At 45.1% G+C, this 23,323-nt stretch overlaps 1 protein-coding gene across 1 annotated transcript; it reads right to left on the bottom strand.

Annotated features, from left to right (window-relative positions):
• Positions 1–515: 515 nt before the first annotated feature.
• Positions 516–22,598, bottom strand: LRP3 (LDL receptor related protein 3). Its single transcript, XM_014942282.1, has 7 exons — positions 19,221–22,598; positions 18,709–18,756; positions 14,346–14,484; positions 8,252–8,460; positions 6,884–7,970; positions 5,695–5,827; positions 516–4,785 (listed from the first exon to the last, which is right to left on the bottom strand). Exons 1-7 carry the CDS (start codon positions 19,228–19,230, stop codon positions 3,973–3,975), a joined length of 2,439 nt encoding a protein of 812 aa, XP_014797768.1. The 5' UTR covers positions 19,231–22,598; the 3' UTR covers positions 516–3,972.
• Positions 22,599–23,323: the final 725 nt, after the last annotated feature.

Genomic DNA, 23,323 nt, shown 5'->3' with positions numbered 1-23,323 from the left:
GACTCCACACCCTCCCCGGGCAGCCTGTTCCAGGGCTCTGTCACCCTTACTGTGAAGAAGTTTCTCCTCATATTTGAGTGGAACCTCTTATGGGAAGGGGAAGCATCAGCTCAAGTGGCGCTGCCTTTGACCATGGGGACAACAGGCTCTACTTCAGAAATTATTGGGGTTTGCTTTTTAATCACCTGTACACTTCAGGGCTTTTTTTTGTTATTTAGGGTATATGCATATGTGCATTGTAAAGGCAGTCGTATGCAATGTGAATTGCTAGTACCTGTGAAATCTTAGCACTACCTAAAGAAGTGATGCACCTCCACAGTTTCAGCTACCAACAAAAAAAACCAAACCAAAACTACACAAACCAAAAACCAAACCTAACCTCACCCTTCATATTCATGTCACATACTGAGCTACAGGTCAGCACACGCAGGGTCAGAGTCAAACAAAAGCTGTGGATGTACAGTTTAGACACCCTCGATCGTCGGTGTTTGAGTGACAGTCAGAAACCCACAGTCTCTGGGCACGTGAAATTTTATTAAAAATTAGTAGATCCAAAGCGAGAGCAAAGTACGATGATGCCCAGCATCTTATTTGCTTAGTATCATTGTCCAGGAACCAGGAGACACCAGCAACCATGATGGCACACCTGAACCACACACCGGTACAAACGTCGTGGTAAAATGTTACCTCTAAATGAATAGATACAACATGGAAATAAAATTTTTTAAAAAGCAGAGAACAGAAAAAGAAAACAAGTACATTTGCAGGATGTTACAGTCATACACAAGCTGGAAGGTGCCAGAGTTTCAAACAGCAATATTCCCCATGTGTTAACAGCAGTAAGAGAAAACAGTGGGGGGGTCACTGATCCCTTAGTGCTGCCTCTGTGTTCCCGTTCTCCTCAAACCACTGTCGCTATTCTTCTCTAGGCAGAGAGAGTTTTAGGGAGGGTTCTCTGCTTGGACTGGGGAGTTTTGTATTTTTAAAACAACCCAAAAAAACAAACAATAAAAGCCACCTTAAATACTGTGTTTCCTTCTGTCTACAAAAATCTTAAAAGAGTGCAGAAAAGCATTATTAAAATAACAAAAATTTTACCAAGGTTATTAGCTGATTAACTTTAGGCTATTTAGTGACTGAAGTGTGATATTTTCCACTGAGCAAAGAAACGTAATAATGAGATCTTTGTTTTCACGTCTGGCACAGTCCCAGTTTCCCACATTTTTTCTTTTTTTTTTTCTTTAGTTTGAGGAAGTTGTGCCTACAGGGCAGCAGCATACCCAAAGAGGAGGTGGGTGTCCTCGAGATGGCTGATGCGGCACCCGACGCTGGGGAGAGGAAGGGCCAAAGCACCAGACCCTGCAATGCTCTGGGGTTTCTTCCCCAAAATTAACCATAGATTTGTGACTCTCTCCTCCAAGGAATGAGCTGGGGGAGAATACTGTCTGGCAGATTAAGAGGTGCTTACAAGGAGCCCCAGGCTTGTGTCTCTCATTGATGCAAGGCTACAAATTCCAGTAGTGAGGGCTGGGAACATTTCTGTATACTTCAAGCATCAAATTTTCATTAACCTGTTGGTTTTTTTAAGTTTCCAAAAATAAAGCCTTCTCAATGAAATTTCCACTAAGTTACCAAATGGATCAGTGCACAAAATAAGTACGATATATGTAAGAAATGTGAAGTTACACATCTTAAAATAAAATACAGTGTTAGCTGTTCAGGGTTGTTCCTAAAGCATAGCAGGATTCTGAATACATATTTCAACTTAAAGAGCTTTGATAGTTTAAGGCATAGTATGACCAACATTATTTTATTACAGAAATACATTTCTGTAACAATTAAATACATACTTATTTCTAAGGTCCTTCACATCTGCACAATACTAACCTTGAAATATAATCTTTCTCCCAATTATAATTAACTACATTACATATACAATTCAATGTACTTAAAATTACCTTTAGACAAAAAAAAAAACCTAAACAAAAAAAAACCAGACCAAAAAGACATCAAAGCCTGTAGCCTTTGATACGAACAACCCTGGCAGTGCAATGACTACAGTATGTGGCCTTCTAAAGGTGGAATGTACCTAAAATGTTTTCAAATGCCATGAAAGCAAGATCCGTCAAAACTACATTTCCTTTGATTAAATGAATTCTGATCCCAGAAGCACTTGGAAAAAATGACTGAGCAATATTTATTTTATGTAACTACAACTCTTTCTTGTTACGCATTTTGCCACAGGCCCTTCCTGCTATTAATGCCCTAAAGGAGTTTGAATCTTCTGTCTCTGGAGTGCACAGAATGAAACCAATTTACAACTGAAGAGGATTAAAAAAAAAAAGGAAAAAAATCAATTTAATTCCTCCACGTTACATTTTGGTGAAGTGAAAGTCCTATTCCTTGTTCTTTTTCAGGCACTCCCAAAGGGAGTCCTAATAAAAGATCTAGGGCAAAATATAGCCCACTTACAGGAAAACCATCTTTGAGACTCTGATGTAAACTCAGCCACTCACTGCAAGAGGACAGCCGGGGGGTCCGGTGGGCAGCAGAGCCCATCTCCATCTCAGCGTGACCAGGTCAGTTCATAACTTTGGGCAACTTGAATTCCTACAGCAATAAAAAGGTTTCAGAGCACTCGGCCATTTACAGAGCAGCATCACCAATCTCCTTGTTAATCTCTATATAAAGCATTTCAGTTTGTCCCTGCGTCCTGTGGGAGCTGAAGCTGAGCTCCTTAGGGCACGGGGGAGCCCGGCCAACACCGCGACAGGGCCAAGGTATCACAGGGCAGTGTCACTCCTGCTAAGCAATGTCACCCTTCTTCCAGCTAAATAACTTCCTTTTAATTACACAAAAAGGCACCAGTTTACATTTAAGTGTTGTGCAATGCACACAGCGTTGGCTTTGAAAATGACCTATTTCAGTTTTTGAAAGAAAAATAAAACAAAATAGCATCCTCTAAAAATAAAAAAAAAACCTGATATATACATCTGCACCTAGGTAGCAGATTTACAAGCAAGCTTGTGAAGCAGATTTTATTTCAAAATAAAATAGAAGTCTGAGCCTGACCATTACCAAGTGCTCAGCACTTCCTCCTGCAGCAACAGGAGCTGTGAAGCCTCAGCATCCTTCAGGGCACACCCAAAGTGGCACAGTCATAAAAGTCCCTGGAAACAGAAGGGACAAGGGGAAAAAGAAGGTGGGGAGAAGGCAAAGAATTCTTCAACCTTCAGAACCTCACTATGAAAGGAATGTAACATATGACAACAGAAAAAGGAAATACTGCAGCAGCGGGGGCTGGATGTGCTCCGCTCACCTCCTGTCACAAAGCTGTGGCAGCTCAGAGACCTCCTCTCATTCTGAGCATTCTGCACAGAAACTTTGGTTTTAGTGGACACTGCAAAGTATGCATGGCCGTTTCTAAAGGGAGCAAAGGAAGTGAGCAATTTCTATAAAGAGGATGCTACAAAAGATTTTATTTCCTTTTAAGTATTTGTAATTAAAAATATTACATTTTAATTAAATCATGATGTCTAAAAAGACAACAATGTTATTTCTAGTTTAGTAGTCATAGTTAGGAGTGGTGCCTGCTCCAGGTTCCAACAGAGCTCTCTCTAGTTTCAGTAAGACCACTTGAAAAGCAAAGGAAGGGTAATTCCCTGAATGCAGCGTGAATAAACGCACAGAAGGAACACCAGAGGATGGAGATACCTCCAAGCCGCAGCGACACACTCGTGCTCTCCCGGCCCCCAACGTCCCCCACTGACCTACTTCTGCCCCACTGGAGCTTCAGGAATAGCAACGAAGGCAAAGCCTTGTCCCAGTGAGTCTGGTTCTGCCTCCCTGGGGATCAGCACTTGCTGGTTCTGAGACGGAGCCGAGGGCATAGACACACCACCCGTCTCCAAAGTGCACTGGCATGTCAGCAATGACGTTACAAAACTTACAGGGCCAAACCAAAAATTTTTATTAGCAAACAAGTAAAGATTCATCATCACTAGTATTGATTTCAGAGAGGGGAGTAGAGGACTCTACCATTGGCACTTCCACAGAATGGCAACAAGCTGCATGAATGCCCAGAGGCTCCTCCCGGTAGGAGTTAGGGCAACATCGGTTCTGTCCATCCACTGGGATATGAACATTCATTGGGCCATCTGAATAAGCAGACTCCCACTTTTTTAAGGGTAACCTACATGGCTCTTCACTCAGCGGATGACTTCTACTTAAACTACTGTCCTCAGGGACAGTCCTCCTGGGCGCTGACCCTCCATGGATTGTTTCTGTCACACTTTCAGACAAAGGATCTCTGAAAGTCTTTCCTGAATCCACTTTACTGGGCTGGGTAAGCTCACTGCCAGAGGTCTCAGCACCCGAAGGCTTGTCAGCGCGTCCAGCCTCAGGCTCTGCATGTGCTGCTGTGCAAGTATGGGGTAAGACATTTGAAGGCGATGGCTCTGTGATTTCAGTCTCTGGCTGCGAGCTGTGGCACCCAGCTTCTTGTAGGGCCCTGGCTAGGCCATGGGCATTTGCCTCTAAACTAGGTCCTTCAGGAGAAGGTGGAGGACTCCGAGCAGGCCCATCGGCACGGTTGATGATTCCATCGCCCAGGGTGGTCTGTGAAGTGCGGGCAGGTGTCAGGAGCGGGATCTGTCCCCTCACCCGAGGTCTGTGGAAGAGTCTGTTCCAGAGCCTGCCCAAGCGCCGCCGAGATGAGCTCCGTCGTGACGAGTGTCGTCTCATCTGCCTCCTCATGGCTGTTCGGATGTTCTGCAGCACAGAGGCCTGTAACACAGACATAACAAACCCTGGTTTCACACGTACTCAAAAGACTTCTCCTAAGCCCTGTTCTTTCCACTGATATCTCCACCTTACCAGAGCTCTCAGACTTGATCCCTGCACTTCCTTGGTAAATGCGTATTTTCTAGTGAACTGTTACAGAACACCAAAGACAGCTCTGCCTGTACCCAGAGACTCTCCCTTAGTCTTTATGAGCTTAAGCTCTCCTTGTCCACCCAGGAAGATGCTCCACTCGGGTGATCAGATCACCACTGAAGAACCAGACTGCTGACCGCCCAGTCCTCCACCACCAGCAATAGCAGGGGACCCTCAAAAGCCAATGACAACAGCAGAGAAGAAAGGCCAAAGCAAACTACTCCTCACTCGAGTAACAAACTGCAAGAGCTTTATCACACTAGGAGCTGTATCACAGTTGGACACCTTCAACAGGGCACAGGAGATTTTTGAGAACTCGGCAATGAAAGAGAAGAATGACTTAATTGCTTCTCAGTGTAATGTATCTGTAAATGAAAGATAATACCAGAATTTCCCAAAACTGCTGCTAGAGACCTTATTTTCTTATCGCTTCAGGCATGTTACAGTTTCGGGTTGAAAAGCCTTCTTTCTATTTACTTTCTGACCTTTCTCTCTGTCTCTGTTCACACTATCTTGATGCACAGCAAACCAGAGTGTGCTTATCTCACTACTATTCCCCAGCAAACACACTTAACATGTTCAACACTACCCACAGCTCCAAGATGCTTAACTGGTTCTTCAGCTCCAAGCAAAACATATGCATTTTTATAGGACTCTCATATAATTAGCACAGCTACTGAAAAGAATACAGCTCCGACTGATTCTATCTAATTTATAGCCATTTGGCTGGTGGGTTCACTGGCTCTGGTGTCTCTGTACTTGTGAGGCGTTGTAGACAGGGAAGTCCTCAACGGGGGGGATGAGTCCTTGTGCAATCAGCTGCCCGTAGGAGGGTGGTGCTTCCCGGCGCACAAACTCTGCCTCCAGCCGTGTCATCTGGGTCTCAAACGCTCTGCAAACAACCAGAGGGAAGACGTGGAAGAGAAGTAACAGGCAGTTTGTCCTGCCTTCCTCACACTCGGGTATAAGAGCAGTGCACAGGGCTTCACGTGCAGCAAAAATGCAAACCTTCAATTAGGCTCTGTGAAAACCTCATCAGGATGCTAAAATAAACAAAAGGAATGAGAGTACAGGGCACGGGTATCAGTCAACCCGATCAGCAAACTCTCAGGTGCAGTCCCAGATAGGGCTCTGCGGCAACAGAAGTTTTATCCATCATCCAGTGTAGGCCAGTAATCGCAGGGACTTGTTCAGCAAGGGCCCAAAGGTTATTTCTGGAAAAGACAACGTTAAGAACTGGAAACAATCCCAAAACAGGGCAGCTTGCAGCTGCAGAGAACCAAGGCATTGGGGATCCCAACAAGGCACGGCAGCCCCTTCCCAGGGCAGATTTGGGCAGGAGGGAGGGTGAAGCACACTGTGCTGCAAACACGGCCCGGTGGGCCCGGCACAGAGCCTCATGTCACACAGTCCCTCATGGCTTGCTCCAGAGGGCAGGAGGCACAGGAACACACAGGCTCTCTGTACAACACGGCACACGGGAGCGGGGAAGGGGCACAGCAGAGGAAACAGCTCCTGCCCAGAAGGGGCCCAATGCTGCACAGCTGAGAACTGGAGTATCTGGGGAGGGTCAGGGGCCATTTCAGGCCAGATTCAGCTGGAACAGTTCAGCAATCAGTTTGTGGCGGGGGCAAGGGGAGCAGCAGGGACAGGAAATTGCTCCAAACAGTTTTAAGGTAGATACAGGTTCTGCCAGGCTGCACAATAAATGATTATTTCTCATAGATCACAGAAGAGCTGATGTTCCCCTCGCTACTTTCGAAAATCTTAACAACTCCTCTCTAAACCTAATGCAGTGGCTGCTATTTAATTGTCATCAATTCCTTGGATTGATTTCACAGAATTTCGCGAATTATCTGGTTAACAATTCGATTTTTTTTTTCCTTTAAACAAAAAAGGAAAAAAAACATACCCCAGCTATTAAAGAGTCATAAAACAAGATGCTTACCTGTATTCCCTGGTCCTCAGAGAATACAATTTAAACGCACAGCCCAGTGCTATTACCAACAGCAGGCCACACACCAGGCTCCCAATGAGGGCAGCGGTGATGACCTTCCTGGGAACGATCACCAGACAGTTATGCTCATCACTTCCATCCTGGCAGTCTTCTTGGCCATCGCAGCGCCACGTCTCAAAGATGCACAGATTTGTACCACAATGGAAGTTTCCTGGCTGGCAAGTAAAGCAGTTTTTTTCATCTGAGCCATCTGGGCAGTTCTTTTGGTTATTACAGCGGTCAAGTATTGAGTAACAAAGCCCACTGTTTCCTTCACATGGGTATTCGTTCTTCTGGCAGGCGGGACAGTTCTCCTCGTCCTTGCCATTTGGGCAGTGCCACCAGCCATCACAGTGCTGCTTATCCGTGAAACACTCCTCATCACTTCCACAGGGGTGCTCCCAAGGCAGGCAATAGCCTTTCACCTGGTAGGTGGCATTGAACCCATGGCCAGTGCTCTTGGAGCGAGCGTGGTACGAGACAGTGAGCTGGCCTTTTGACGACTCCACGCTCACCGAATGCCTGTTGTTGTGGTATGAAAATGTTTGCATTAGTTTATCACCTCTCTCTCCGATGCCATCATACACCTTCACGTAGTCGTTGTAGCCTAACTGCAAATCCAGCTGCAACAGAACATGTCGATTATCTTGTGTGTCCACGTACCACGTGCAACGGAGGTCTGACCTGCTGTGATCAGCACGGAATAAGTCTGGGGAAGCAAAAGATCCATAAAAATTACCCAGCCTTTTGCCACAGGAAAGATCAGGACAATTATCTTCATCCGAACCGTCGCTGCAGTCCTTCACTGAATTACACCTCAGCTCATTCATCAAGCACTTGGTGGAGTGGGCTGCGCTGCACTGGAACATTCCTGAGGGACAGATGCTGGACGGGGGCTCTGTGGGAGGGACAGTGCAGTTTCTCTCGTCCGAGTTATCACCACACTCATCCATGGAATTACACTTCCAAGTACTGGGAATACACTTTCCATTTGCACAACGGAATTCATCTGACTGGCACACAGCCTGACCTATCTTTCCTGTGAAAGAGGGCAGGGAGAGAAAAGTCAGTATCAAAACTTTCGGAATTATCTGATGTCACTTTTTAACATCTACAGCCCTGCATGTCACAAGTCAGTCAGTCAGGACAGCACACTTCAGGAATCCTGTTAACAGGCCAAGTGGAAATACCATCAGTGTTATCGTGCTAACACCTTGCAGCCATCCAGGCTGGCCCAAGACTCCCGTCAACAAAAAATACTAGTCTTCAAGTTTTGCCAGAGAGAGTATAAGTGAAGCCAACAAAACTGTAAGGTTTTACCTCTAATATAAGAAAGGCGAAATCCCTGAGCCTGTCCTGAGCTTGATGCATCTGAGTGAAAAAATATCCAAACGTGGTCCCTTGCAGAGATGAAAGACGGAGGTATGGAAGATCCACACACTTTGTACTCCTCCCTCTTGGAAGAGGGGCCAATCATCAACCAGTCTACTGCACACTTCTGAGAGTCTTCCAAATCGAAGTTCTTAAAACTGTTAGCAACAAAAGAAAACAGAAGTTACAAAGAGGACGTGTATCCGGAACAAAGCCAAACACAGAGAAACCAGACTGTAGCAGCTGACATTCTGCACCAAGCAGTGCTGACATAAAGAGATCACATCCACAGATAATGAAACACCTACAGTATCTTGAGTGCATATAAACAGAGCACTCAAATTCCCCCAATTTGGAAAAGCACCCATCTCACAGGCATAAACAGCATGCCAAGTAGCTCTGAAAGCTGAAAGGATGATTCCTCTTTTACTCAAGAGTCCTTAAATAAAACTGCTTCCTAAAACACAGATATGAGCAAAAGTAAAATTCCAGAATAAATTATACAGAAGACAGATTAATTTAGAAACATATCACAGAACGGTTTGGGTTGGAAGGGACCTTAAAGCTCACCCAATGCTACCCCCTGCCCTGAGCAGGGACACCTCCCACCAGACCAGGTTGCTCAAACAATAAGCATCTTAATCACAGGTGCCTAGGAGTTTCAAACAACATTGAATAAACATAATTTTTCTGAAATACAGATGTTCTTATTCTGATGTAAAGCTTTACATATAATAGATACCATTACAGTTATAAAGTTTCTTCTTATAAGGGTGAAAGCAAAGCCAAAGCAATTATGTTCTACCTCATGCAAACTAATCAACACATTTTGAACAAATTTGGTTTTGACTAAGGCATTGTCACTCCACTCCAGCATCCTTTTAAGTTATATTGTCTCCACTGGAAGCAAATTTTGCCCTATTTAAATTCATGGTGATTTTGCTCAAGACCAAAAGCATGGTGTATTTGAAAGAGCCAACCACCAACCTCACCACAAAAACCCCTCCTTTGTAATGAAGTATGAAACAACACATATACATACATGTGCACATGTAAATAAGTGGAATTGGGATTCGCTTTATGCTGAATTTTCAACAACAAGGTTTTGTGTCAGAAGTTTCTGCCCCACTAACCTGACATTAAACAGCCCTCTGATTTATTTACCTAGGAGTCCTGGATACTGCCTGCAACCTCTGCTACTTCACTTCTTTCATCATCTGTAATTAGATCTAGTGCTGCTGCTCCTACAGCCTTCTGAAGAATAATTTAATCCTGCTACCCGCAAAATAGAGCACAGGGACATTCACTTATTCAGTTGAACTTTCTCAAACCAGAATGCAAATTTTTCTGTCAAAAGGTTTAGTGCAGTGGCCGAACGGGTGATGGTACACAGTGGAAATAAATGGGACAAAGCCTGGTGCTCCTGCTGCTTGTAGGACTGTACAAACACCTCCCAGTCCTTGGAAAAGTCCTGAATGAAGTCTGTAGTTACAGTTCTTGAGGGAGGTCTCAGGAACTCTGTATCCAAACCCCACATCATTTTCTGTGATTCAAATAAAGAAGGGAATGCAGCCGCAGCGGAGCGGCAAGCGCCAAGGGGGATCTCAGCCCTACCTCAGGCAGCACCAGCCAGAAACACCGGGTTTTCAAACACCTTGGGCAGGGAAGCAGAGGGTTTGGGAGGAAAAGCAAAAGAAGGGTCCATTCTCAAATCTGGTCTGGACCAAATTTTTCAGGTTTTATTTCTTCTGAAAGATGCTATTTGAAAGCACCGAGACCGGTTATCCTGCTTTTGGAAGGTCTCTACCACAGCTAATTTCTTTTATAAATCCTCTGATTTTATACAAAAGTACAAGAATAGTCTATTAAACACTGGAAGCATTCAGACTCTGAGATCAGAACAACTCAACATGAACTTACAAATGCAGTGCTAAATCTGTTTTTACAGAATTCTGCAAAAATAGGTAAAACTGGATAAAGCTTACCTTCAACATAGAGCAGGACTCCAGAAGCTTACAGAAAATTACAGGAATGGGCATAGTGATCAGATCTTGCCCGATTTACTCAAATGAAGCAACATTAGCCTACAATGTTTATCTTCCCATTAACTGACAAGTATTTTAAGTTTTTAAATTGCTGGAAAGAACCTCATGAAACCAGATTATCATAAATTCCCATTAATGCTCTATAAATATGAAAAAAACCCCATGCTATCTGCAAAACTAATGCTTAGCAGAGCTAAGCTTTTTGCCATCTGCACTGAAAGGAGCAGCAGCAGATAGAAAAAAAAAATACTTCTATAAATAATGTAGGGAATTCCCTACAACCCTCTTAGTATTTTAAGCACGAGCAACTACAGATTAAAGCAAAAAAAAAAAAAAAAAAAATGATTTCTCTCCCTGCACTCCTTGTTAACCTTCCACTAATCACAAATGGGATAAAAGGGCCAAATAAAGTTATTACCTTCTACTGTTTTTAAAACCTGTATTTTCATGCAGACAAGCTGCTCGTGGTCCCATGATATTAAGTCCCCTCATCCCTTGGCTGTTGATGGGAAATAGGAAACTAACTTTGCAGGGCTGTTACAAAAATCTCATTCTGTCTCAGTTTCAGTGATATATGCTGCCTTTGGTACAGATCACATCTGTAACTCTTAGAAAAGGAGCTTTCCTATAGAAAAAAAAAAAAAAAAAAAGTGTTCTCAGTAACTGGAAAAGGGCAAGGACGGGATGTGAACAAAAAGGGGCTAAACTGTTGGAGGCCCAGCAGATGTAAAACCTGAATGAAAGTAATTAGTAAATTTTTTTTTTTTTAAAAAAAGTCCAATTTGGCCCTCTACCCTCATTAAAAAATTGGAGACTAAATATTATGGGTAGAGATCAGTAGAGCACAGTCCCAAAATAAAACAGACCAGCCAATTAAGCAAGAAAAGTTACTTCTATTTGCCAACCTCTCACAGCAAGTGCAGACTGTGAACAACTGATGACTTAATTGGCTCATTAAAAACTCCTGCTTAACCACTGAAGCAGGAGGACCTGGGAGTCAGGAAAGCTCTATGGCACTCCCAGGCACCAGCTCACTGTGAAACCTTCAGCAAGAGAGGCTGGGGCTGGCCTGTTCCAACGCTGAGCACATGCAACTCAATGACATAAGGGATACTGCAATTTTTTTTTTTTCCAGTTAATGTCAAGTTCTGAAACACTTCAAGTTTAGTGAACAGAGCATGAAGCAGTCCCTTTAATTCTTCACACAATTACAGAACAGCAAGTCTTTACCTGAACAGGCCTCTCAGTTTTACTCAGAAATTGAAACTCAGATGGTATCCAGAAATTTCTTTTTTCAAAGCCAATGATGTGCATCACTGAAGTGAAAGCCAATGAAGGCAATCCTGTCCCCCCCAATTAGTAAGAGACAGCTGGAGTGGGTCACTAAGTAGATAACTTCTCAATACTCTTAGCTTGAATTCTGAACACGGAGAACATTTCACCCTCGGTCCCATAAATTCCTACAATAAAATGCAATTCATTTATGCTATGCCCACATCAGATTAATTACAAACACCAGGTAACAGCAACTGCTAAACAAAACCAATTTAGACCTTTTTCTCGAGTATGAAGAAAAATAGACATATAAAGCCTGTAAAGGATGGAACAAAGGCAGTTGCTCTATATGACATCTTTATCTCATCTTACAGGATTTCTATGTAGTCTTCTGTGAAAACAGGCATAAAAATAGAGGAAAACGGGAGGAAAAAATCAAGTAGTTTCCAAAACAACAACTAACAGACTGATTACCCAAATCTAAAATGACAAAACATAGTCCTGGAAAACAGTCGTTCCCAGGTCTCAGCAGCACCATCCCACCAGACTCACACTTGGAAGACAGTATTGAAACGTGCATAATTAACAGCGAGGTGGAAGCACAAAGAACATGTATTTCCTGTTCTTGTGAAGTCTCCCCCAAGGATTTCTAAAAAGTAAACTATAAAGCAAAACAATAAGCATGGAAATGTGAGGATATGAAGAAAATCAATACACACACATGAAAGGCAGATATGAAGAGAAAGCTTCAGAAGGACATGCCCACAGAAGCCAGCATCTTCCACCCACACGGAGACCTGGGCACCGTGCTGGTGAAAGCTGCTGAATAACAGGTTTATAAAAAATGACCACTGACTGCAAATGTTCAGAAATCAAAACTACTTTCAATTGCAATCGCATCCCTTAATGACTCCTGCTGTATCTCAAACATGATACTCACACAACATCGCTCTGTTACTGTCAATGAGAATTCAAGATCAAAGGAAATGCATTCAGCATGACACAACACAAAGGAGGTGGGGTGGGTTTTTTTTAAACCTTTCAAAATCCAGATGTTATCACAACAACTGTGTTTGATTTTCTCAGGAAAATTTAAAAAGCTACTCTTCCATGCCCCTACCAGCTCACTGTCAGGGCACGAAGCATACCCAGCTGTTAAGAGGAAAAATGTTTGTATTTGAACCCTCTTTCCCAGCTCGCCTATACCACGCCAGCTGAGGCAAGTCAGCTGTTTCTTTTACGTCCTTGGCATTACGAGGGCTGCAACCTTTTAAAGAGACCCTCAGATGCTGTAACACTTTGCATTTCATAGAGGGGAGTGAGTCATCCCCAGCACACGGACAGCCAGAGCCGAGGCAGAGCTCCCCAGGAGGTAGCACAGCTCCTGTCTGCTGGGGCAGGGGAGGGCAGGACGCAGCTGCGTGTGCCCAGAGACACAGAACAACCCATCGGGAACAAATCTTTCAAATCATATTGTGCACACATCTAAACTGCATACACACACCACCAGTTCCCTCATCTGACTCCCCTTTATTTCCTCACCCTCTGCTGCACCCACACCTGCAGAAGAGAACCCTAATTCTAACTGGGAGCTGCGAGAGGTTCCCGTGGCACAAGCTGCAGCGCTGTTCTCCAGAGCCAGCTCCTGCCTCTCATTCGTATGCTGCCTCACAGCTTCCACAATCTCTGCTTTGAAACAAATTCCCCCAGTCCAATACAATTTAATGGGGTTTAAAAGCGTGTTTCTATTTATGGATCTCAAATGCTGGCAGGTACCTGCTTCCTCACTTCTGATGAGTAGTTCCTATTTTGAACCACGGATGGTGGAGCCCTCCTATTATTCCATCTGTGGCAGATTTGTTTTTAATTGCTGAGCATCTGCAGTTGAAGAGGTTTGCAGTCCTTTTAAGCAGCTGAGCAAAGAATGAGCAGATGGTGTCAAATACAACAGTACTAAAAACCAAACAAAAAAACCCTTTCCCAGATTTTTTTTTTCTTTTTTTAAATAAGAAATTCTTAGTTTAAGGACACGACGATTAGCCCAGAGAAATTAAGCACATTCACAGTATGCTGATATTATAGCCTAAACATTTTGAACAAACCATTTGTAATATATTATAGCCTGAGTCATATTTTTATAGAATGAGCTGAAATTGTGCCAAAAATGCTAGCTATTATTTAATTCTGTTGGAAATAAATATTAAGCAGAAAAGCATGTGTCTTTTGGTTAACAAGTGACAATAAGCAATGATTACCTTCAACTGTCAATAAAACATAGCACCATTTCAAGACCTTACAGAAAAAGCCATTTTTGCTCTGAAAATTGTACATATCCCATGAGGCTGTTCCAGGTTTTACAGCCTTCACCTATTCCTATTTATAAGCAATGAAGAGAAAGGGAGTATTTAACACAAGTAGATATACCACTGCTCCCCACCACTTCACCTGCCAGAGGTGGATGAAATCTCACACAGGTATTATGAAGATAAATACAAGACTAGAAGCGACTTGCATATATAATAACGGGCGTCAGGAGCAGCCCACAGAAAGAAGGGGCAGTGGAACCTGAGTAAAAGGAGGGGTGGTCAGCCGGTCACCCCCAGCCTCCCTGCGCCACACTCAGCGCCCACAAACAGCCTCCCATGGCTCTGCCCAGGGGGAAATCACAGTGTCTTCCATTCCAGCAAAGCCACCCTGTATCTCCAGGGAAGGTGGAACCATACCTGATTGTTATCATGTCTCCACGGTCTCCTTGAATGTACCAGCTGCAGTTCACAGCCGGGGGGTAGTTCAGCGGCCAAGAGGGACTGTAGATGACTCCCCGTCTCTCCGTGTGCTGCTCCAGTTCTCCACTGCAAGCGGCTGTTAATAAGGGGGGAAAAATACGATTGTTAATGCTTTCCTAATCAACAATTCACATTAGTGACAAGAGCTTTCAGCAATTTCTGGGGATTGCAGACAAACGAGAGTCAACAGCTTTATCCTTACTGCTTTCTTCCCGGCCCGGTTTTTAATTAAAACACCCGCTCTAAGTGTAGGTAAGTGTAACCTGCATTTCAATGCAGGATCGATCAATAACCTTGCATGAATCTACCAAAGGCTACAATCAATATTACTCCATGGATCTGCCAAGAGGATGCGATACAGAAATCCTTCTTATCAGCTTCTCAGAGCAGATCCATATTCACTGAAAATATCTAGAAGCTGGTTTTGTTGTAACCTTTTCCTGGACACGTTGTCTATTCTCCTAACCATACGACAGACCCAAAGAGTTTGTAATGGTTACCCCGACAAAAAAGAAAAAAGGAGACGGGACTGCGATGTCAAATGTTTTCACTCAACATTACTGCATACTCTGAATTCCTTCTGAACTCCCATAGATGGTAGAGATTTTCCAGGCAGGGAAAGGAGCAAATAGGGATAAATAAAGTTCAGTATTTTCAAAGCACTTTCAGTTCTTCCTATGGAAAACAGCAGGGCAATTAAGGCTACATCAAATACTTATAATTTGTAATTAAGCAATTCAAAAATGAAAGTGAAATGTTCCAAGGACAAGTGGGAAAGCTGTTCTGATGGGAAAATGTACTCTCGGCAGACTACAAGAGGGGAAATTCTCTGTAATGCAATAGCTACTCTGAACATTCTCCAAAAATATTTTTAAAACTATTTTTAAAACAAATGAGTGTCTAGAGCATGACTTGTGGATTGCAGCTGAATATTCCAATTTCTGACAGAAGCTTACTTTCTTGTATATTAAAAAGGTGGCAAGCAAGAAAAAGGTTGCCTATACCTCAAGTTTCCTCATATGCACACACATCCAAGTATACTGTGTTATAAATCACAGATTTTACAGTATTGCTTGAAATTCAGCCACACAAACACATTGTATTCAGCTCGGTGTCGGTATGGGATGTAGCTGCACCGCAGGGATGGGGAGATGGTGCCACCGTGCTGGGCACAGGGCTGGGGACAGGGCCGGGGACAGGGCCAGGCAGCAGCCTACTCCCACCAGGAAATCTGTGCCCAGCACTATCCTGCCTGCTCACAGTAAGCACTTTTCAAGTAAGAGCCACAGGAATACAGAAATCATGAGGTGAGTAACTTACCTGAGGCAAAACATATAAAAAGGCATTAATTTTACTCTCCAGGCAGAGCATTCCAATGAAACACATGCATATAATTCCTACTAGCTTCAAAGGCCACAAAAGCATACAAAATACATAAACACATGAAAACATCTATTTTCCAAATAAATATTTGGCAGTAAAACAGTTACAAAAAACAAGAACATTTTTGTTATCACATTTCTAAAACCAGAGAAGTTCCATGCTAGATGCTGGCAAAATGCTGAGATGCAGATGCAATTATAGAAGTAAATGTAAGGTAGTAAGTAAATGGACTTTTCAACTCCAGCTCTCGGTTTGCTTAGGTCTATAAATGTGCTCCTCCACACACTTGTCACTGCATCAGCGTATCACAGCAGCCTAAGAGGACCTGGAGCTAGCACCCACACAAAAGGAGCTGGGAAGACTGCATTTCCTAACTGCCAGGCGACTAACACTTCTCAATGGGAAGGAAACACAATGCACGAGGCAGACAGAGCAAACACACCAGACAGCACAATCCAGAGGCTTCCAGCAACTGCTCTGCAAGTATTTCTCTTCCCCTTGTACCAAATACTGCTCTGGGTTAGTATCCCTTATTCATAGTACGTGCATTAGAAGAGAGAAGAGAATCATAATTACACAAAGCTTATTGTAGCCTGGGTTCTGAGGAAGCCCCATGGACAGGCTGGTGACTCCGCAGGAGCGCTTCCACCCGCGTGTTCATCATTGCAGTTCAGCAGGGCTATTATTCCCCCAAATACTTGTTTTAGGAAGAATTTACAAAGATCCTGAGCAACAGTTATTTGAAGTAACCCCGCTTTTTTGAAGTAACACCACTCGCCTTTTTTCTTTTGCAATAATGTACCATTTCCTAATTTGCAAGCAGTGGATCTGATGTAACATGACAGCTCAGGTTCTCAGCAAGAAATTCTTTTTCTTATTAACACCACACATCTGCTCCGAACGTGGGACATGGGAAGAAGAACAGACCAAAAAAAAAGATTTTCCATTTTAATAGAAGAACTGTAGCTGTGAAAATCTAAGGACATAAGCAAGGTAAGGGCTGCACTGACACTATACGCCATTTTGGGCAGCTCATCTGGCAACAGTCATTGCTGCTCCACACTTTCCCATGGCTTCACCCCTCCGACACACAACAAGCATTCCACACTTGCCCTGCTCAAAATTAAAAGGACAACTGCTTTGCTCTTACAAAGACTCCTGATTTCAAGGGACCACTAATCTGAATTCATATTGCCAAAACATAGTTATGCTATTTTAAGGATGTGCCCACAGTCCCCTAAGCCTGTTGAAGCAAACTGGGGACGCACACTCACCCACCCCCCAAAACTGCGATGGAGTTTACCCAGCCCTCACTTAATTGCCTTGTGCTTCTGCTGCCTTTCATTTCCCATCGATGCTTATTACTATGGGATTTGCAATGTACCAGCAGATCTCCGGAACCAGTCTCTGCTCCCTCCCTCCCAATCGCCGCGTGGCTGATGAGCAAAGCACCCGAGCACCACTTCCAGCAACTCTTCTTTCACCTACTTCAATTTTGATGGAAAAAACAGTACTGAACAAAGCCTCCGGTGCTGGCAACAAAACAGCAAAACCACGCAAAGGCACTATTTGGCACTGTTGGGGTTTCAGTGTCAATAAAGGGGCCCCACTTCCCTCCACTGCTCCCGGCCGTGAAGTTTGCAGGCTCCCACACATGCGTTAGTATTGTGTCATCCGGCTGGGCTTCGGCATGACAGTGTGATTCCTCCAGGAACACAAACAAAAGCCTTTTCAAACTGCCAAAACATCTAAAGGAAAGGGAAGTCTCTAAATAGAAAGGTACAGTCCTGGGTTGTGAAGGCCTTATCATCAGCGACAACATACAAGAAGAGCAGTGACAACATTTTTTCAGAACTGTTCTATAACTCTCTTGCTGCAGCCTTTCTGCACAAACCCAGAAGGAAAAGTAAAATCCCAATTTACTAAAAGCCCCAAATGGCATACATTTTCCACATTTAGGATTACTGAAGAAATGTAAGAAAATACCTGACCCTGGATTGGCAAACCAACCCACCAAAAATCTTACTGAGATGGTGCTTTTAAAAAAAGATAAATTCTGAAGACAGACAATAATGAATCTTTTATAGATTAAAAAAAAAAAACCTGCTCTATCAGGTCCATGTCATTCCTATATTGAGGGCTCCAGACCTGTACACAGTATTCCAGGTGAGGTCTCACCAGAGCAGAGTAAAGCAGAAGAATCACCTCTCTGGACCTGCTAGCAATGCATCTTTTGATGCAGCCCAGGATGCGATTGGCCTTCTGGCAGAACCTGAGCTCACCCTCCCCACATCAACGGGCTGATGGGTCTCGCTGGGAGCCTGGGGACAGGGGCTCAGGGAGGGCTGATCCTTGGCAGCAGCAGCTTGTCATTGTACAAATACAGCTGAGATGGTGACAGTGGCTCGACCTGCCTTCTCCAGAACTCATCACTTCTGCTATTACTTGCTTTCTGAAAAGAAACCGCACTCTACCCTACCATAGAGATCACCTCTGTAACACGCTGCCTATTGGGACATGTTTAGGACAGCAAGAATTCCTCCCAACTTTTATCAGGGCTTCTAAGGAACATCTCCTGCAAGACGATTCCTGGCAGGGTCACTTGCCTTATGACCACACTGTCCTAACCCACTGTCCCTGGCACGATGTTCCCAGGCAGAGTTCCTAAGCATAGAGTTTTCCCCAAACACATCAGCACATACCATGACCTTAGCCCAAAGCTCACCGTTTTTCCTGCGAAAATTTTCCTGGATCCGTAACCCCAGGAAGATGTAGAAGTGCTTAACTCTCTAAAACATCATTGTTACTCTCTCTCAAACAAAGGCCATGCTGTTTTGTTAGGAGTTCTGTTGGTGTGGGGAAGAAACAGTAACAACTCAAAAGAACAGTAAATACAAATAAGAAAAGTCCGTCTTACCTAGTGAGGTAACAGCACTCTCTATTTTCCCGGTCAGGAAGAGATTCACTGTATAAAGACAGAAAAACAACGTTCAGGCAGGTGGCAGGGGCAGAGGGTGGCAGCCCATAGGTCACTGTTCCCAGGGGTTAACATAAATGCACCGTGTCTTCCAGCAAGAATTTGCTGATCGAGACAGGAGAGTCATGAATCAACTATCATCCTTCCCTGCAGCTATAAAAAAAGCCAACACACGATGTCAGTTTAGTATCTGTCAAATATGCTACCAGAAGAAACAGTTGCCAATCTATTCTAAGTTGGTCTTCTGTGGCTGGTTTTTTTAATTGGGGCAGACAGAAGAACAATGACACTAAAAGATTCATCATCACAGCTAGTCACTTCACCTGCTTAAATGCTGGAAAATAACTAATGAGATTATTATGTTTAAATAAGTCTACTCTGAATAAAGCAAAGTTTGTTCCTCTCAGGTAAATGTCACCTTGAAAATAAACTGCTAAAGCAAACACAATTACCTGGACCCATCAAAGGCAGCGGAGTTTCCAGAGAGGCCCACAGGTAAAATCCCAACAGGACGAGGCGGTGCTCACAACATGCCTCTGACTGACAAAGTAGTTTCCAAACACCCTTCACTTTCTACAGAGAAGTCTCTCACAGTAGGTGCTGTTAGAAGGGTCTGGTATGAGTAGTTACTGCCAAAACAGTTTCTCCTGTGTCACTGCTGCTCCCGAGGTCAGCGTTCACGTCCAGTTCCACACTAGTTTCCCCATATTCCCTGTAAGGCACCTCCCTAACGACTGCAGCACTTTGCACTAACTGCTCTCAATTTAGCAGCGTTCTATAATGTGCAAAGACAGCCTATTAATAAAATGACAAATGCTAAAAAGAATTAGAAAGGTTTAAAAGGTTACCAAAACTTAATTTACAACATCCCAGCCCCAGCACTCACTTTATTTGCATGTGTTAAGTCCTAAATCTTTTTATAGTCAATCTGTTGGCAAGCATTTAATAAAAAACATCATTAAAAAAAGAACAATAGGAGAAGAGAGGAAGAGAAACCATCATTGTTCCCAACAGTCACTTGGGAAGCTGCTGGCAATTAACACTATTTATGTCTCAGAGCAGACTGTACCAGCCTGGGCCCTGTTGACCGCGAGAGCGTCCAAACACCCCACCAAACCACCACCACTGCCCCGACCACCTTTGGGCACAACCCAAACCGGCACAAGAGGAAAAAAGCACCCACCACTAAAGGGGTAGGAACAGAACGGCTAAAATTGGTCCCTCACCTTTCCGTGGGAGCCAGTCACTGTTTTCAGTCGGCGGCAGACCTGAACTGCCACCAAACTGCAGCAGGCCTTCCCCGACCTGTGCCCGGGCAGCCACCATTGGGACCTTCTCCTCCTGAAGCCACAGCTAAAGGGAGACCATGACTCTGGGGAATTGGACGGGATGCTCCGGGCCCCAGGTCACAGATCCCTAGGAGGGACCACCATGTCGGGGTCCTCCTGTGCAGCCCCAACAAGCCCCCAGCGACGCGCTGGGGACGGGGGTCACTGAGGGGCAGCGTAGGGACTGGGAGGAAACGGGCCTGAGCAGCAGACTTGTGTTAATAAGCATTAGCACTATGTTCAAAGGACCTTAACAGCACTGATTTTATTACATAATTAATGCTCAGTAACATTTGTTATATTGTAATAACAACGTGCTGTGTAATTATTTCCTGTTTCCCCACGCGAGCTCGCCCCAAGGGGTCGGTGACGTCCCCCGGAGCGATGTGACCGTCCCGGCTTGGGCAGCCCCTCGGCCTGTGACAGAGCCGCACCACGGCCCCAACAGCGACACGGCCCTCCCTGAGTACTGCTACTCCTGTAACCATAGCAATGAAGTCACAAAGACTGAGAAGAAATTAACCAGTGATTAATTCATGAATTTAATTCCACCAAAATTAAAATGTTTTGATTTGCTCCAAAGAAAGTACAAGAATGTGCTCTGCATGACTGCTACCACCACCGCTCACAGGGCTGTCAGGATGCTCTGTACGGACACGTTGGCTCTGCGCTACCGTTCTACAATCTTTCTTCTCTGTTTCCTACCCGAGGCTTCCCGATGGCCGTACGGAGCACGAGGTGGCAGGCAGAGGGTCCCTCGCAGGGCTGATGAGGGGCCCCTGCACCCTTCAGCTGGAAATAAGCAGCACAGACACGGAGTGCGACAGCGTGGGATGGGCCCACTCAGAGCCAGGCAGCTCTCCTGAGGACGGCTGAGCAGACAGCCCTGGGCACTACCAGGACAGAGCCATGGGCAGCCCCGCACCCCAGGGCTGGCAGATGCCTACGAGAACAACCCCCGAAAACGCTCTTTTACCTCTGCAAATGCAGAGCATCCACTGCCTGCTGCTGCGAGCTCTTTGCTCTCATTTTCAAACCCTTTCACACTTAGTCAAGAAGGGTTCTTCAAAATAAAATCAAAGTTTTATATCAGGTACTTTCCCCAGCGACTGATAAGCACAGTTCCCAGTATCGGTTTTCCTCCCTCTGGGTCTCACTTGAGACTGACAAACCAAACCACGAGAGCGCTGTGGACCAGCGCTTTCTGGAGCTCACAGGCCCAAAAGAAAGAACAGCCCTTCCCTGATGGTTTTCTTGCCTCTTGTCAAAACAAAATCTTGTCAAAATAAAAATAGGTGAGAGAAGAGGGGTATATTAAGAAAGTTTTCTAGATGCTCCTTTTCTTAACTGTTGGGCAGAGCTATGGGAAAGCCAGAAAAAACAGGAGCAGTTCAGTTGGCTTGAACTCCACGTAGGAAACTCACTGTGCCACTCGTTTGGATTGCTAAATAATTCTCAGGGCGAGGTTTTCAACTGGGAAAGCGGTTATTTGGATCAAAAGGGAAATTTACATCTTGGCACCTCCGAACCAAATGACAGCTACCAGGCTTTTCCCACAGCCAGAAGGAGAGACACCGGCTTTGCCGTTTTAATTACTTCCTACGTGATAACTTCCTATGTCCCCCAGAACTTCTCAAGCGCGAGACACAAAAAGGCCTGGGGAAAGGGCAGTTGCCCCAAAGCAGTTCCAGCCTTTGGGGCATCTCTTCACAGACCAGGTCAGTGGTGGTGCAACAACACGGGCACCAAACACCACACACAGCCCACGGGGGAACAAAAAGTGAAAGAAAAGAATGGCAAGAAGCAAGACAATAAGTAGGAAAGGAAAGGACAGACAAGCAGGAAGTAAAATACAAGACTAGTTAAAGCAGCAGCACTGAGTTGTGGTGGGCTCACTGAAGCAGAACACCCTACACTGAAGCTTCCCACCTCACACATTTCTCAGCTTCCATTACTGTCAGTGGTGCAAGGAATAGGAATAAAGCATTCCAGCTGAAAAGAAGAGCCAGACAGTGAAATTCTGGGAGCCGCACAAAGCAGAGATCTACTAAACTTTCAACCTAGCACTGTCCACAGCTGCACACAAAAAGTGTTCTCACTTAAACTCTGGAGTTTACATCATCTTTTATTATCTTACTAGTCATTTTAATAATAACTGTGCCGCTTCTGTTAAGTAACAAAAGCTTTAACAAAGGTCTGACCGGGCCACACAAAAAAAAACCCACACCAAGAAATTTAGAGATATGGCGGAAACTTGTTTCTTTCTCTAACTTTAAATAAACAGCGCAGCAGAGGCTGTCCTCCCACTGTGCACATCTCCCACAGCCCCCCAAGTCTCCGTAAAAAATAAAAAAAGTTGTACTAGCTGGAACGGATGTTCAAACCGTTTTGTAGTTTAGATAGCTTTTTACACAGCACTTCCGTTAATTAAAATAGATACATTTGAAGTAACCAGAGCAGCTCTGAAACTTTAACTTCCTACATTTTCCTAGGCAAGAAAAAAAAAAAAAAAAAAAAAAAACCTTTCACAAAAATAGCACGAGCAGTCTGGCCACAGATACCCATTTCTGATCATTTATGTAAGGCACGCTAACTGCCGCTTGGGACTGTTAAAAACGAACTCTAATCCGCTCCGGGAGCGGCCGGCCGTGGCTTTAGCCCGTGGCAGCCGGAGGAGCCACCGGAGGCTCCGGGACGGGCGAGGGGGGGCTGAGCGGGCCGGCACGGCCGCCCCGGACACGGTGCCCCCGCCAGCGCCGCCCCGCCAGACCCTCCGCAGCGCCCAGCCCCGGGGCTTAACGGCTCCCCGTGAGCCCCACGGCAAACACGGGGGGCCCTTCGCTCCCCCGCTCCACTCCGGGCGTCCACGCTTCCCCCCAACAAACCATCCCCCGACGGAGGGGTGACAGAGGGCACGGGCGACGCGCTCACGGCGCTACCACAACTTCACACCTGCGGGGGGCGGAGAGGGACGGCGGCAGGGAGCGGGGGGAGGCCGCCTGACCCCCGCCGCCGCCGAGGGGAGGGACGGGCCCGGGAGTCCCCGAGCAGCGCCCGCGGCGGCCACAGCGCCGGGGCCGGCACCCGCCACGGCCAAACTTTGCGGTTTTCATTTCATTTTTCCAAGCGCTACGCGGGGTTACAGCGGCGGTTCCGAAGCCAAGGGCAAAGCGCCGGTTTCCGCAGGGAGCGGACAGGACTCCGCTCCCCCTCCCCGCCGTCACCGG

The sequence above is a fragment of the Calidris pugnax genome, unplaced genomic scaffold, assembly GCF_001431845.1.
Source record: "Calidris pugnax isolate Ruff unplaced genomic scaffold, ASM143184v1 scaffold28, whole genome shotgun sequence".
Taxonomy (NCBI): domain Eukaryota; kingdom Metazoa; phylum Chordata; class Aves; order Charadriiformes; family Scolopacidae; genus Calidris; species Calidris pugnax.
This window is presented reverse-complemented; position numbering and strand designations above follow the sequence as displayed.

Bases quoted from the DNA above. Each gene is read 5' to 3' on its own strand.
- LRP3 (XM_014942282.1), bottom strand. The intron at 8,461-14,345 runs GTATGGTTCCAC...TGTTGCTAACAG, and splicing joins GGAGACATGATAACAATCAG to TTTTAAGAACTTCGATTTGG. The intron at 7,971-8,251 runs GTAAAACCTTAC...CCTCTTTCACAG, and splicing joins TCGCCTTTCTTATATTAGAG to GAAAGATAGGTCAGGCTGTG.